At 49.1% G+C, this 16,629-nt stretch overlaps 1 protein-coding gene and 1 non-coding gene across 3 annotated transcripts in view; one reads left to right on the top strand and one right to left on the bottom strand.

Moving 5' to 3' along the window:
• Cnksr3 (CNKSR family member 3) overlaps positions 1–16,629 on the top strand; it is a 90,685-nt gene that overhangs the window by 36,707 nt on the left and 37,349 nt on the right. For both annotated transcript variants that reach the window (XM_005065906.4, XM_021224617.2), the window contains exon 2: positions 14,520–14,683. In XM_005065906.4, the coding sequence (XP_005065963.1) occupies positions 14,520–14,683 (164 nt within the window). The remainder of the gene's footprint in view (positions 1–14,519; positions 14,684–16,629) is intronic.
• On the bottom strand, positions 6,577–6,649 carry LOC121132962. Its single transcript, XR_005869676.1, has one exon. It is a non-coding gene; the product is annotated as a small nucleolar RNA SNORD5 (small nucleolar RNA).

Below are 16,629 nucleotides of genomic sequence, written 5' to 3'. Positions count from 1 at the left end.
CATGGCCATATTATGGGGGTGCCCCTTCCCTTCCCTCAGGTCTCCCTTGCCTCTTCGAGTTAGTCCACAAGTGAAAGGGCCGAGAAAGACTTCATCCCTGGTTTCCTGGACACAATATGGGGTCTGTCTCTCCTCCTTGTAGAGCAGTGGTTCTCAACCTTCCTAAACCTGAGACCCTTTATCACAGTTTCTCATGTTGTGATGACCCCCAACCATAAATTGTTTTGATGCTACTTCATAATTGTAATTCTCTGCTGTTAAGAATTGTAATGTACGTATTTTTGGGGCTGGGATTTTGCCAAAGGGTTGCGACCCACAGGTTGAGAACCACCGTTCTAGCATGTCTTAGAGAAGCTTGAGGCAGCTACAGACAGGTTCTGAACACTATCTTCCTTCCAGCTGCAAGTGTGTTCTCTGCCCCACGGGGTGGGAGAGCCATGTCTGTGTACCCGGCTCTTAACAAGGACAGTAAGCATGGCCTACTTAAATGTGTGAGCCTTGCTTGCTCTATGAAACTGTCTCTTCTGTAGCAGGCATCCTGCGTTGGTCAGGGGGGTGACGTCTGACCCCAAAGCAGCAGCCCCTGACTCGGAGCCCTTGGCTCTGCGGGGACCTTCAGTGCATTGCCTGCCCTCTGGCGCCTCAGATCTCCATTTCCAAAGCGGGGCAGTCATAGTCTGCAGCCTCCGGTGGCCTTAGGCTTCCAGGTTTTAAGTCTGTGAAGTCTCAGAAAAGCTCATCAGGTATGGAGTGACACTGAGCTGCAGCCGTGTGAATGTGGTTTTCTGTGTTGATGATTCTCAAATCTGTTGTATTCTTTTGAATTTTCTTTCTTTGCTTTGCTGTTTTTTCTTTCTCTTTTTCTCCTTTTGGTTTTTCGAAACAGGGTTTCTCTGTGTAGCCCTGACTGTCCTAGAACTCACTCTGTAGACTAGGACGGCCTCAAACTCACCGAGATCTGCCTGCTTCTACCTCCTGAGTGCTGGGATCAAAGTCATGCGCTGCCATGCCCAGCTTTCTTTTAAAATTTCAATCAGAGAAAAGTTGAGTCTTGTTAACCACAGTCTTTGAGGTGTTCAGACTCCAATGTATTTCATGTCACGGGACACAAGGGTTTGCCGGAGGTAAGCAGTTGCACATGTGGACCAATGGAGACTGTAGTTGTTGACAGACCTGGAGCACTCTAAGGGCTGCACCTGAACAGTTTTGTTTCCTGGTTCAGGGTTTTGTTTCCTTTCTGGTATGGGATGCAGACTGTGTGTACTCCTGGGATGCAGGCTGTGTGCATTCCTGGGATGCAGGCTGTGTGTACTCCTGGGATGCAGGCTGTGTGTACTCCTGGGATGCAGGCTGTGTGCATTCCTGGGATGCAGGCTGTGTGTACTCCTGGGATGCAGGCTGTGTGTACTCCTGGGATGCAGGCTGTGTGCATTCCTGGGATGCAGGCTGTGTGTACTCCTGGGATGCAGGCTGTGTGCCCTGGGCCAGATGCTTTTCTCTTTTGTGAAGCTCAAACTGCCCCCTAGGCACAGTCTCTCATGTCCTACTGCAGCTCTGAGGGAGGGACAGGAGAGGGATGAAGTCTGAGGCCTTGGCTGGGAGGCTGATGGCTCTGCATCTCCAGCCTGGCTGGCTAATCAGGTGCTGTATGTTCACGCGGTACACAGAACCCAGGAGAGCGTAACACCGTAAGTGCTTGCTCTCTCTGAGCTTATAGCGGTCTTCACAGGTTAACTGCATCCAAAAGGTACCTCTTCCTTGCTCTAGTGTAGTGGTGTGAATGAGATGTCACCCATGTTCTTGGCACGTCTGAATACTTGGCTCCTCATTGGTGACACTGTTTGAGTAGGGTTAGGAAGCGTGTCCTTGCTGGAAGAAGTATGCAATTGCAGGTGGACGTCGGAAAGCCACGTGCAGTTTTCAGTGACCTCTCTCTGCTTCCCATTTGAGGGCTGGAGATGCCAGCCCTCAGCTCTCAGCTTCAGGTCCAGTCGCCATACCTGCCTGTTGCTAGGTTTCCGGAAGTGATGGCGGACTCTGGATTCATAAACCCAAATAAACCCTTTCTTAGGCAAGTTGCTTTGGTGGCAGTGTTTTATCCCAGTAACAGTAACTTGACAACTAGTGATGGGGGTTGGGCTTTGATAGCAGACAGCTGGAAGGTAGGAAGAAGGCAGGCAGCTTTGAGCAGCAGAAAAGTCAGAAAGAAGTACGGACTGGAGGAGAAGATGGGGTTGGTGAAGTGACCATGTGATCACCCCGGGCCCCTTAGCTGGTTAGAGCCGCAGGCTGGGTCCTTTCCCTGCCAGGGCAACAGTGGGGAAGAGGCCATGTGCGGTTGTCATCGCTGAAGTAGCAGAGCGTAGCCGGCATCTGTGTTGGTCCCCACAGTGCCAGCAAGCCTAGCCAGTTTGGTGAGTGCCAGGTTCAGTTAAGAGACCCACCCTCCCCGTCTCAAACGATAAGGTAAGGGGCGATCAAAGGCCTCCAACATGCACACGCACTCACTGCTATCCACTTCTCACACTCCCTGGTCACGAGAGCTGGCGTTCTCCAGAGCCACAGTCACAGCGAGCAGGTGGGAACTGTGTGCCGGTGGCGAGCCAGCCGGAGGTGCTGTGCATAGCTGAGCAAGGGGAAGCCAGGTGACGGGGAGCAAGGCAAGCAAGAGCATCTAGAAGGATCCGGACGACGGGTGGGGCCCACAGCCGCTCCCACGACTGCCTCTCCAGCCAGCTCTTCAACCTCATCTAGGTTTTCCCTTTTCTTTGTCATTCGCTGAGCCCTTGTGAAAGCATGTTCCTAAGTGCCCGGGAGTGGGCCTGGCTGTGTGTCTCAGGGAGGGAGGCTGATGTGGGCTAGTGAGTGCCTCACAGCCTTACCGTGATCAGCTGACCTCTCTTTGCCGTTGTGAAGTCGGCGGGGTTGAAGCTCAAGGATGGACATTGTAGGTGGATAAATATTGTGGGGGTGGGGGAAGAGTCAGGGTGGCGGGGGAGAATCAGGTGCTGTGAGGTTGACATAGTGGCTAGGGCACAAGTGGGCGGGAGGGGATGTCAGGGAGGCGGGCAGCGGCAGATGGGTCACCATAGGTTTTGTTGGCTGTGGATTCCATCCCTAGGGCAGCGACAGGTCAGCAGGGCTGGGAGCAAGGGAGTGATATTCAGGCTGTGTTCAGAAGTCAGTAATGAACTCGATATTTCCCACGGTCTCTTTAGAAAAATTATTTTTGTTTTTGTGTCTCTGTGTATGTGCACATCTTTGCATTGCCTGTGGAGGCCAGAAGAGGGCGTCAGATCCCCCGGGGCTGGCGTTACAGGTGTTTGTGTCCTGACACGAGTGCTGGGAACTAAACCTGTCTCTGCAAGTGCAGTTTCTCCAGGCGCCTGCTCTGTGGTCTTGTATGTAAAGTGTGTAGAAACCATGGATGTGTGAGAGATCCTGGCAAACCCAGAGGGGGAGGTGGACATCCAGAGGTAGCATGGAGGTTCGGGGGGAGTGTCAGTGGAAGGTTCGGTGTTTCCTTAGTAGGAAGTGCCTGGTGAGTTGAACGGCATGTGAATTATCACAGTGAAATTGCTATTAAAAACTCGCCCCAGAGGTCAGCATGGCCCGCTGAGTCTTTCCACTGTCTCCGGTGCCACAGCTGCTGTGGGACTACCTCTGCCCCCTCTGCACCTGAGCACCCTCATCCCCAACTCCGGTTACCTCATGGCACCGGCAGCAGCTGCGGAGGGTGTCACGTTGTTGTCACCAGATCCTCATGTCCCCAAGGGCACGTCAGCTCTGAACAGTTCAACAGCTCTAGGTAATAGCTGGACATGACCTTTCAGTGGTCCTGTGACTTAAGCCTAGCTACTTCCCATGTCCTTGAACCCTGGCTTCTCTCTTCTCCCTCTCCCTTCCCTCCCTTCCTCCAAACCCTTATCTTCCCTTTCCTTTCTCATCTCACCTGTTTTTTTATTTTTTGTTTTTTGTTTGTTTTTCGAGACAGGGTTTCTCCGTGGCTTTGGAGGCTGTCCTGGAACTAGCGCTAGTAGACCAGGCTGGTCTCGAACTCACAGAGATCCACCTGCCTCTACCTCCCGAGTGCTGGGATTAAAGGCATGAGCCACCACGCCCGGCTCCTCACCTGTTTTTAATTCCCAAACATTTAAATTATTGCAACTGGCCCTATTTCTAAGTGCTTTGAGAATAATAGCCTCTTTATACATTTAATCATCCAGCTAACCCCATAAGGAACAGACTGTAAACCGTTTTGGTTTTCACGTGAGAAAAGGTCAGAGAGGTTAAGTAAGTTGCAGAAAGTCACAGAGCTGGGACACATACAGCCCGTAGAGCCCGCTGCCTCTCCCCAAGCTGATAAGACAGATACAACACTTCTGTCTGCCGTTACTTGACAGATGACATAGCTCAAGCCGTTCACCCCACATCTGCAGGGCTCAGCATGGAGCCCAATGAGTAAGTACTCAGCACAGAGGGTCTCTGCATTTCTGCACTCGCCTAAGCCCCCACCCCATATTCATTTCTTCCTTGAGGACCGCAGGCAAGGATTTGGTGCTTAGAGGAGGTCAGTGTCCTGCCTTAGCTGTGCCTCTGACTCCGCTGTCAACCTGACCAGCATCCCCTGGGGCCACCGCAAGGCTCCATGGGAGAGCCTGCGGGCAGGTGTGTTGGGAACTCTGCAGCCCCTATCCAGCAGGTTAGTGGAGCCCTCAGCCTGGGTATTTGGACCATGCCGTTTGACATGATGCTTGGGTTGGAAGAGGCTTAGCGGGTGGAGGTCTTCCCACGGAATTTCTGGTGGCAGGCAGTACATCCGGCATGTGTGGAACTTTCCACTGCACAGGACTGCCGGCAAGCAAGAAGTGAGGCTAATGCCCAGATTTGCTCCCCCAGGCCGCTATGCCAGTGTGCGGAGCTGCTTGTCCCTGATGCTATGAGCTTATTATGCGGGGGACTGGTGAATACTTCGTTTGATCCATCCTGAGATGACCAGTGACTATAGCTGTAGCCCTGTAGCCGCTGTTGAGGCTTCAGTTTGTTACTGTTAACTAGTTTTTAAATGTGAGTGTGTGTGTGTGTGTGTGTGTGTGTGTGTGTGTATGTGTGCGCGCGCGCTCGCGCTCCATAGCTCGTGTGCAGGCCAGAGGACAGTTTTGTGGGTGGAGTTGGTTCTCTCTTTCCACCTTTATGTGGGTTCTAGGGATGGACCTTGGGTGGCCAGGAAGTGTGGCGAGTGCTGTTACCCACTGCGCTAACCTGCCGGCCTTGTTCTTTAGACCTAATATAATCTGTAATTTGGGCACAATAAGCTATGCTAGAGGTACAAGGAGCACAACTGGATGCTTGGAACATTTATTTTTTTTTTTGTCTCCTCCACGCTACTCCTTCCCTGCCCCTGTCCCCCACCGTGGTCCAAGCACAGCAGACTTGGATGCAGCGGTTTGTTCTGACTCCTGACAGCAGAGTTGGATGCAGGGGTTTGTTCTGACTCCTGACAGCAGCTAACCTCCAGCGCTCCTGATTCTCTACCTGAGCATCCTGCTGTGCTCCACCCATGTCCACAATTCTGAGATCTAAAATTCATAGCCATGAGATACACGTTTACAGAGGCATTCACACGCATGTACATGCACGTGCCAGGAGACATACTGGTCAGGGCTGTGTCCCCGGGCGCCCCCCCCCCCCCCCCCATGCACTCTGTGTTATCTTTGGAGTTATCATGTGTCGTGATGAGGGCTGAAGAAAGAGGACTCACGGCTTTTTATGCTGCACGTTCGTTGCTTATGGAATCTGAATTCTCATCCACTCTTTAGGCCATTGGCACTTTAGTTGACTGATTTGCATGTTGGTTCTCTTTAGTCACTCAGATAAGCATACATTTCTTAGCTAAACCCACAAATGATTTCAGATGGTGTCCGCTTCTGTCCTTTCTCCTGTCTCACTTTGGGCTCTCTTTCCTCCATGACCGACATAGAGGATGCTGGCAGAGAGGAAGGTGCTGGGAGAGAGAAGGGTGTTGGAGAATTGGGGTGCTTGGAGGTGGGGGACAGGTCCTTCCATATTGTGGCAGGTTGTGCTGAATCTACTTGGGTGGAGCAGACTAGGTACGAGAGGCCGCCTCTTTGCTGCCAGTCTCTGTGTAAATGTACAGGAGGGCCATTAGCCACAGGTCAGAAACCTTAGTGCAGGCAGATCCTTGAGTATGTATAGTTCTGGGTGACGGGAATCCTGAGCTAAGGCTTTTGTCCTTGAAATTCTCCTGCGTGGATGGATGCATTTGCTAGTGTCGTATTTTCTTCAAGTACATTGTCTTCCATAGCGAATCCCAAAGAGTGATTGCCTCTGCTGCTGTCTCCAGAGTGACATTAGCCTTGGAGGGCGTGGCTTACCAGTGTGAAACGTACTTTGCTTTGGGGACAAAATGTCTTGGTACTTGCTCTTCCTGCATTTGACCTCTTTCTTGTAAGTTCCAGCGGTCGGCTACATGCTGTGTTTTTAGGGATTCTTCCTTGGCATACAAACTGGCTTTTACTAAATGGCTGTGGCTCCAAACTTTTTTTTTTTGGCCAGTTCTGTCAGAATTAAGTTTTAGTTCTTGTCTGTATCATTCAACCGTTGAACAGTTTTAATGCATCATCTGAATGCAAACTTTTTGTCTCATTGTTAGCCTTACTTTTTTTCCTGCATCCCAACTTGGTATCCTCAGAAATGACTTGCACTGTTCCTTTGCTTCAGAAATCTGGTGGCTCTTCATTGAGCTTCCAGGGCTAGATCTCCAGCTTCTGCTTGGGGAGGGGGTGGAGTGGACGGATGGAGGGCATGGCAGCCTGGTTGACAGCCTTCAGCTCATGCAGCTGTGACTCAGTTAGAAATCCTGGCTCCTCTAACAAGTTTTTAGGTGGTTTTTTTTTTTTTTTCCCTGAAGACTAAGATCATTCGTTTGCTGATTATTGTATTAGCTCTGAGGATGTTTGGAATTTAAGGTTAGGGTGATCTCTTTCCTCTTTCCACAGAAGTGAAGTTTATCTGTCTGTACGGTTCACCTGTCTCATGGAAGCATTCACGGACTTGAACGAATCCCCAGAGGTTTTAACCCATTGTGTAGACCTGGTGTCTGGTCCCGGTGTCCTTTCTTGAGTAGCTTTAGTCAGAAATCTCTCAGGGGGACTGGTCAGACCAGAGCTGCAACTGGTAGCCGGTGAGGATGTTGGCTTAATGTATGCTTTTGGATCTGCAGGTGAGGTGCCAGGAGCTGGGACACACCCTGTCACTCAGGCAATGTGGCGTTCAGCCTGGATGGCAAGTCAGGCTAATTTTGTGAGATAGCCAAGGGCACAGGGGCACTTTCATTAGGGAGGTAGAAAATGCATAGACCATGAAAACCATGTAGATCCATGACTGTACACACCTGTCAAGCCCGCCAAACTGTATATTGAATATTGGCAAATGTTATTGTGCACGAATTACGCTTCAGTAGATAACTTTAGGCAAATAACAAAAAATTAAAGGGAATCTTCTGGAACACGTTCAGATGTTTAAAAATTCATTGTAATCATAGAAAAGCGATTTTTTCAGATGAATCAAAAGAAGTTGAAATTTATTAGGTTCACTTAATTTCAGATAGACTGGCTGGGTCTGTTTTCCTGCCTGCTTGGTGTGTCACCACCGTGAATGTGTCACTGCTGGGAGCTGCCGCCAAGTGGACTTTCTCTACAAAGGGCCAGGCAGTGAGGAGTTCAGGCTCCCAGGCTCAGCCTGACCTTGGCACACCCACTCTGCTCTGCTGCTATGCAGGCACAGCCAGAGTCAACCTGTGAAGGGAAGCATGGTGGCGTTCCACTCACACGTCACATAAGGGACAGGCTTATACCGGGCTTGGCTTTGGGATCTGTTTGCTGAGCCATGGGGGTGCCATTGGGACTTTTGGGGAAACCCACTGAAAATGTATATTCTTGAGAGCACACTTGTCGGGAGAGTGGATTGAAGGTAGGATCGCAGAGAAATTTCAGGGTGCCATGCTTACCCGAGGGACTCGGCTGTGTGAAGAATGGGATGAGCTTGCTCAGAGGGACTTCGAGAGACCTGTGAAGAGGAAGGAGGGACTGACTACAGCACTTGCTTCTAGATTCCTGTAGAAACCCGGGCAAGGGGTTCTTGCCTTATGACGGTTCTGATGGAAAGGAGCGGGCAAGGCTGTGTTGGCTTCTGTTCTGTAACGAGCTATCTGAGAGAACCAGCTTCAGAAGAGGAGGTGGTTATGTCGGCTCACAGTTCTGAAGGTTTTGCTCCTTTGCTGGTTGGTCTATTGCTTTTGGGCCCTCAGTACGGCAGCACAGCGTGGCAGAGTATGTTGTAGCTGAGGAGGCTGTACACCTCTTGTCAACTGGGAAGCGAACCAAATAGTCCCTTCATGGGCGCATCCTGAGTGGCTCACCTTTCTCCCTCTGGGTCCCACCTCCAAAAGGTTCTCAACAGTGTAGGGTAGGAACCAAGACTTTTAGCATAGAGGCCTTTGGGGAACACATACCCAAGCCGTGCGAATGATGAGAGATGCTCAGCAGATATAGGCGACAGAATGCAGAGATGGACCCTTGAGAGTGAACAGCAGGGGAGATGGTTTCAAGATTTTAGCCTCAAAGTAATTAACCCAAAGGGAAGGTGAAGAGACCTGGATGAGGGATTTCAAGTATGTGTGTTTTGAGCTTCAGAGTGAGAGAGGCAGTGGCCTTCTACACACATGTGAATCACGCTTGATTGTGTGCACACGGCCACAGTAAGAAGTAGACATTTAGGGGCTGCAGAGATGTCAGCATCTGAGAGTCCTTAATGCTTCCAGTGGACCCGGGTTCGATCCCTGGTACCCACATGGTGGCTAGTAGCTATCTGTCACTCTAGTCCCAGGGAGTTTGGCTCCCTCTTCTAACTGTGTGGGCACCAGGCACACGTGTGCATTTACATACATGCAGGCAAAATGCTCATACATGCAAATAAAAATAGAGGTAATCTATAAGTAATGCACATGAATGCTGCACTACCAGGCACATTATGTTATTTAAGAAATAAACATTTCCAGAAGACAAGATAAAGTTTTAAAAATATTTTTAAAACCAGAAAGCATGTATATCAGTGACTTTTCTTTTATTAGATTTATTTTTATTATTTTAATTATGTATATGTGTGTGAGTGTGTGTGTGTGTGCGCACGCACACATGAATGCATATGTCCACAGATGTCTGAGGGCATCTAATGTCATACCCCTGAAGCTGGGGTTACAGGCAATTGTGAGCCACCTGATATGGGTACTGGAATTAGAACTGGAACTCACGTCCTCAGGAAGAGCAGTGCATGCTTGTAACCACTGAGCCATCTCTCCAGCCCCATAAATGACTTTTCTATTGCTGTGCTAAAACACTATTGCCAAGGAACCTCCTAGAAGGGAGGGTTTATTTGGCTTATGGTTCCAAAGGGTTAGAGTCACCGTGGCAGGGAGACAGCAGGTGTGACAGCTGGAGCAGCTGGAACTGAAGCAGGGGACAGAGGGTGAACTAGAAATGGCGTGTGTCCTAACACTCTCTAAGCCAACCTCCAGTGGCATACTTCCTCCAACCAGGCCACTCCGCCAACTGGGTACCAAGCATTCAGATGCTGGAAACATGTATATGTGTATGCGTCTGTATTTGGGTAGGTATGTGCATGCCATGGAATTCAGAAGGTAACTTGTTATGTAATCAGTTCTGCCCTGTCACTGTTTGGGATTGAACTCATGTCCTAAGGCTTGGTGACGAATGCCTTTATCCACTGAGCAGCCTTGTTGGCCCAAATTTGATATTTTTTAATAGCTTGCTTTATATTAACTTTGGCATATAGCCACAACTTGTAAGAATCTCTTAGGACTTGGTGTGACAAAAACTAGTTGTGTTGTAAGTAGGTAACAAGCATTATAATGGGCTGGGAGGAAGCTAGGGAGTTTAACCCCTTTCTTTCTCAGTATAGGGATGCTTTTTGGGTCCCTATGATCTCAAGCAGACACAAACCTTGCACACCCAGTGAGCGTGCCAGAGTTGGGTCACATTAGTAAAGCTGTAGCTCTTTCTGATGATTTTGGATCATGAAACTATAAGTAACATTCTTGTGTTTTCTTAATCCGTCACATGGAAAACCTAGTCTTCCCTGCAGAGCAGGAGATAGAGTTTAAGTCCTTGCTGGTTGACAAGGACCTGTCCTGCACTCCCTACCCCACCCTACCCCCACCCCATCCCACCCCACTCTACCCCACCCCACTCTACCCCACCCCACTCTACCCCACCCCACTCTACCCCACCCCACTCTACCCCACCCCACTCTACCCCACCCCACTCTACCCCACCCCACTCTACCCCACCCCACTCCACCCCACCCCCTATTTTGCACACCACCTCCAAGAAGAGGCTATGTGGTCTGAGGCTGAGATACTGTAAAGTTTAATAAATGGCAGGGAGGCCTGTATGGACACAGACCAGCAGGGTACCAGGCAGAGAAAGGGGCAGAAGAGGGACTGTCATAGGTGCCGAGAAGGTCAGGGAGAGAACATGCCAACATGGGAACAGATGGGTGACAGAGACAGACAGGAGAGATGAGTCGTTTTTGTTATGACAAAGACTGTAGATTATCCATGGCATTTGACAATTGGTGGGTCCTTGGAAATGACCTTATTTATTCATTTATTTATACATTTATTTATTTACCCATCTGTCCATCTGTCTGTCCATCCGTCTGTCCATCCATCCATCCATCCATCCATCCATCCATCCATCCATCCATCCATCCATCCATCCATCCATCCACCCACCCACTAGCTTTAATGTGTGACTTTAGCCAGCAGAAGGCTAGGGCAGGGCCTAATTAGGAGCAAGTGAGTGTAGTGTTTTTTTTTTTTTTTTTAATTTACTTGTTTTGAAGTTGCTTGTTTTTGAAGAGGAGACTACGGAAGCCTTTGAAGAGGAAAGATTGAAAAGCTAGGATTGGTGCACATCACTGTAGCTTCTGGAGGAAGCAGAAGGGATTGGCTTTGACCCTCGAGCTCTGAGTGAGAAGATGGAAATATATAAGCTTTGGACGAAACTAACACATGGAAACATTTCTTTAAGAAAAGCTTCTAAATCAAATGGGAAGCAACATTCATGCATAAGTGGGATATGTCTTCCAAATGGGATACCATTCAGCCATAAGATGGATGGAACACTGCCCTTCCAGACCCCACTGAGTGCTCTGTGCGCTTCTGGAGCAAGCTACAAACAAGAGAAGTCTCTGTGTGTGGTGTCCACGTGCTGATGTGAATCACAGAGTATTTTTATACGATACCAACTACAAGCTTCCAAATTTGGGGATACCTTATGGATACGGTCATCACATAGGCTGTTAAGACACACACTCCCCTGTCTAACTTTATTCTGGAGGGGACCACCTAAGCATTTGACAGTGTCAGTGTCTTGGCAGCAGCTTCATTCACAACTCGGAAAGTTGAAGACTCAAATAAATCATGGTGTTTTTTTTTTCAATTTAACAAAATTTACAGAGTATCATTTATGTGTTAAGCTCTTTCTAAACATTGGCATCTAGTTTTCATCATAGTTATGCTGTGGGGAGTGTTAGTCCCTTACAGATGAGGTACTGTGAGTCATTCGCCTCTCTGGAGATGCATCAGTGAGAGCGGAGCTGGGGTCAGACCGCTGGTCTCCCCCTCCCTGATTTCTTCACACTTCACTGCGTGTTTAATTGGATTGGGGTAAATGGCATGTGTTTAACTCAGCTTTACTTAATTATACGTCTCTTATAAACTCCTCGAAGACAGATTGATCAGAACATACACTTGAGGGAAAGCAGAGACGTGGCCTGCAGCAGGCTCCAAAGCTGGTGGATCAGTTCACTCATGTCTGAGCCCCCTCCTCTGTGGGGCTGCGTAACAGTTTAAATTAGCTGTTCGAGAATGTCTGATTGTATTCTAAACAATAGGATGAATGAACAATAGCCCGTGGCGTGCTGGGATAATACAGCCCTGTGGCAGTGCTATTTAAGACACAGCTACTCAGTACGCCGCCTTACAGGAAAGTGTGCAAGCCACGATAGATGCCTGCGCTTGATAATCCTGCCTCTCGGCACCCCTGATGACTTGAGCTCAGACTGCTCACATTCCTTTAGAAGCCTCAAGGCCATGCTCTCTGTCCTGTGCCCCTTCAGTTGTCGGCTTATGGTTGTTTGCGACCTGCGTTCCAGAATGTTCATTATAACCCAACCGTCTCTGCGCCCCAAACACTTGCCAAGGGTTGCAGAGCTGCTTTGGAAGTCCCGTTTCCTCTATGGTTTTTGGAAATTCCAGTAGGAATCTGGTCTTACTTTCACTTCCTACTCTCAGGGGGTTGCTGTCTACCCAGTAGCCATGGTCCGTAGTTTCTCCATTGTAAGCCTTCCCTAGAGGCTCTCGTGTATTCCATCTGGCTTCAAAGTTCCTGCAGAGCTGAGGCTGGCATTGAACACCTACCTTCTTGCTCCCGTCTGTGCTTCCTTCACCTCTCTGGTTTATGTTGTGATACAGAGTGAGCCCAGATCTGTGTGTGTGAGACAAGCACTCCAGTGCCTGAGCCACACCCTCAGCTCTTCCATGCAGGTGTGATGGCCAAACGCGTTATCACACAAACTAACGCGTTGTCACACAATCTAATGCATTATCACACAAACGCGTTGTCACACAATCTAATGCGTTATCACACAAAGTAACATTATCGCCAGTCTGTCAGCACTGTGCTTGACTTTTGAGTATACTCTTTCCTGGTAGTCCCACTGGCCCCTGGGCCATCCCATCCTTGTTTTGTTCAGGGAAAAAGATTATACACAGCTGGCTTTTTCTTCATTGCTTGGCTCTCAGGTCAGAGAATCGGTGACTGCCAGGCTTCACAATTTGCTTCACAGTTCCCCAAGGCTGGAAGCCTGGGATTAAGGCCTCTCTCCTTGGCCTGTTGATGGTCATCTTTTCCCTTTGTCCACCTACGTGTGTCTGCATTGGGCCCAGGGATGCCTTCCGCACACTTTGACCAGTTAAACTGAGTGTTTGTGCTTCATCTGGAGATGGGATTGTATAAATATATCCTTTTTCATCTTCTATAAATGGTAGTCTTTTGAAATACTAAGATGACTTCTTACTAAGCTCAGATAGGTTGATTGCTTTGGAGTAAGATTTTTTTCCTCCCCTCCATAAACTTGTGATAAGAAGTTGCCCTGGGAGTGCTGTGTATCGGAGTAAAGATTCCCAAGGCTGTTTGTCCCATTCACTCCAACTGCTTTATAAGAACTGTAGGATGAGACAGTACTTGCCGTGGTATTTGGACCTGGAAAAATTCCCTGGTCCTGGGGCTGGTACCTTTTTCTTATTCTGTATTCATTAGAAAATTCTGGACTCACCACAAAATCCTCAGTTACAAAGTTCAGAAACTCAGCACAAACAAGCTGAGGCTGGACAGGGAATTTGTTTCCCTTTTAGTGGGAGAGTCTTGGGATGAGAGCATCTTATTACAGGTCACCAAGAACAGGACATTACAGGTCACCAAGATCAGGACATTGCAGGTCACCAAGATCAGGACATTGCAGGTCACCAAGATCAGGACATTACAGGTCACCAAGATTCAGACATTACAGGTCACTAAGGTCACTATCAGCATTTTCTCTTGCTCCCTCAAATGTATTTATTCCCATAAAACTGATCGAAGAAGTGCCTGCAGTACTCCCCGGGTGGTGTCCCGTGACTTATAACTGGGCTTTGATTTCTTGTATCTGCATATCACATATCAAGGGAGATAATGATCGGCTCCACTTAAGCCAGTTGGTTGTCCCTGAGTCTGTCACTGGAGTGTTGTTGCCGAACTGGCCTGGTCTCAGCCACAGTGGCAAAGCATCTTGATTGGCAAGCCTGCTGGGAGAAGGGATGCTGTCCCTAGAGAAGGGTTGCTTAGTGAGCAGCGTACGGCTAACTCCCTCCCTCCCTCCCTCCCTCCCTCCCTCCCTCCCTCCCTCCCTCCCTCCCTCCCTCCCTCCCCCCTCCCCCTCCCCCCCCCTCTCTCTGCCTCTCTCTCCTTTCCTGTTGCTCCTGTCTCTTGAGCCTGTCTCCTCCCCTCCCCTTTTCCCCTTTTAGGATCCTTTTCCCCTAATTAAAAAAACAAACACAAAAAAACAAACAAAAAAAAACCCTCCTCTTGAACTCTGTCACATGGCATCTTTCTCTCTCCAGCCACTTTTTGAAATAGGAAGTGCCTGTCATAAAGTCATGCTGTGCTGGGTCCATTTGAGAGTTCGCATCACCCATCAGGCGCCCCCCTCCTCCGTTCGAGATGAAAATATGTCACAGCGGAACACGTGTCGAGATGACCAGACACTGACAGCACAGTGACTGCGTGTTTGATGATTGCTAAGATCATGAGATGGGGCGGTACTGGGGCTACTGCATCACGTGACAGTAACAGGCTTTCCCCACTTTGTTTTCGTAGGCTTAGATGACTGCCTGCAGCCATACGTCCACAAGTTTGAGCGGGAGAAGATAGACGGGGAGCAGCTACTGAAGATCTCCCATCAGGACCTCGAGGAACTGGGGGTCACAAGGATTGGACACCAGGAGCTGGTGCTGGAGGCTGTTGACCTTCTCTGTGCACTGGTTAGTCTGATGTGACTTTGTTTAGGTCCCCAGTCTCTCAAGTCCTCATGTGGTTCAACCCCACCCCTACGCGCGCGCTTGCCACATTGAAAAGACACATCAGTGGAAAGTAAGAGAAAACAGGGCACCTTCTAGAGGACAAGCTGAGCTCAATCTGACTCTCGTCTTTATGCATGTATGTTTATGGGAGGGTACACAGATATGTTAAGTGTGCATGCATGCCCGTGTGCATGGAAACGCTGTCCACTTTTTTTGGGGGTAGTTCAAGACAGGGTTTCTCTGTGGCTTTGGAGGCTGTCCTGGGACTAGCTCTTGTAGACCAGGCTGGTCTGGAACTCACAGAGATCCGCCTGCCTCTGCCTCCCGAGTGCTGGGACTAACGGCGTGCACTACCACCGCCTGGTCTGCTGTCCACTTTCTGTACAGGATCTTACGGTGGCCTGGAGCTTGTCACTTAGATTATCTGGCCAGTGAGCCCCAGGGGTCCTTCTGTCTCCACCTCCCATCCTTGGAATTGCCAGACGTGATGCCTGGCATTTTTACCTGTGTGCTGGGTGTCCAACTCAGGTCCTCATGCTTACAAGGCAAGTATTCTACCAACTGACTGGGCTGCCTTTCCCAGGCCCTTTCTTTCCTTCCAATGAATGAATGAATTTAAAGAAACTAGCATACCAGACATTGGATAACATGATGTTTGTTAAACAGGGTGTATTTTAGTAAATTCTCCTTCCCTCTGTCTCCCCCACCCTTGTCTCCTGTAATCTTCCCCAGGCTCTTTTCCTCACTGATGGACAGTGTGTCCTTTTGCTCTTCCTCCTCCTTTCCCCGCACCCACACAGGTAGACATTGCACACCTTGTCGGTTAAAAAAGTTATATTAGAACTCAGTCATCGATGCATTTATTAGCTGAGGCTGCTCTTGTGCCTCAAGGACAGATGGAGTCTCTGTCACACAGACCACATGTCCCTTCAAAGCCAGAAGTGTTTACTGTCTGATCATGTACAGAAAAGAGTCTTCTATTATAATAAAAGAGCCTATACTAGCCTTATTTCTTTTACAAAGCACAGAAAGACGGAGACAGCTGTGCATGAAGATGCCTCGCTCTAAATCAAAGTGAGACATGCTAAATGTTCGCGTCTGCTCTTGTTGCTATAAAGAGCACTGTGAGTTTCACAGGTACTCACTCTGTTTAAATAACTGATGTTTGTGCTTGGACTAAGCAACCAAAAAAAATGGCATTTAGGACCGTGAACTTTGTTCTAGATGGCAGGTGTTCGAACCCTGTGCAAGCCCTGGGAATTGCATTATACCTATGTCTCCGAAATAATTTATTCAGATGTGGCCTAAAACACCTGTAAGGGCATTTGTTTGCAGACTGGCTGGCATGGGTGGGACTCAGTTCTGCCACACTTAGGAAGGTGTTCACCTGTCAGGGTTGGGTACCCTCCCCGGCATTCAGGCTGGGCTAATAACACTCTGAACCGGAGCCAAGGGGATATACAATTACATCACCCAGGATGGTGGGAACGAATGTGTGTGGTGACGCTGCCATGGCCGGTCTGCATTCCATCGATTATATAACTCTCGCCACACTGCGAGTATTCTTTTCCTTTAAATGGACAGAGCCTTGTCTTCTGCTCTGAGATGCACCGCTCTTGTTTAGGAAAGTAATGGGGAAATTATTTGTGGTTGATAAACGAGCTGCCACCGGGGAGACGCCGTGGCCAAGTGGTCTGAGTGCTGGCCTGGGAGGCGGGATTTTTGTGTCCTAGTCTTGGTGCTGCTCCAGGCTACTCCTTCTGTGACCCCTGGGGGAATGTGGTGTCTGTTCCCCCCGCTCTGCGCAGTAACCGTCACCCTTCGATGTGGCCCTGGACTCAGTGGGTGTTCTGCATTGTTGAGGATGTGCTCAGTCACCCTGCATATTATGAAAACTGCCTGCCCCT

Source organism: Mesocricetus auratus, unplaced genomic scaffold, assembly GCF_017639785.1.
Source record: "Mesocricetus auratus isolate SY011 unplaced genomic scaffold, BCM_Maur_2.0 Super-Scaffold_100018, whole genome shotgun sequence".
In the NCBI taxonomy this organism is placed as follows: Eukaryota; Metazoa; Chordata; class Mammalia; order Rodentia; family Cricetidae; genus Mesocricetus; species Mesocricetus auratus.
Note: the sequence above shows the minus strand (reverse complement) of the source record. Positions and strands in the feature narration are given on the sequence as shown.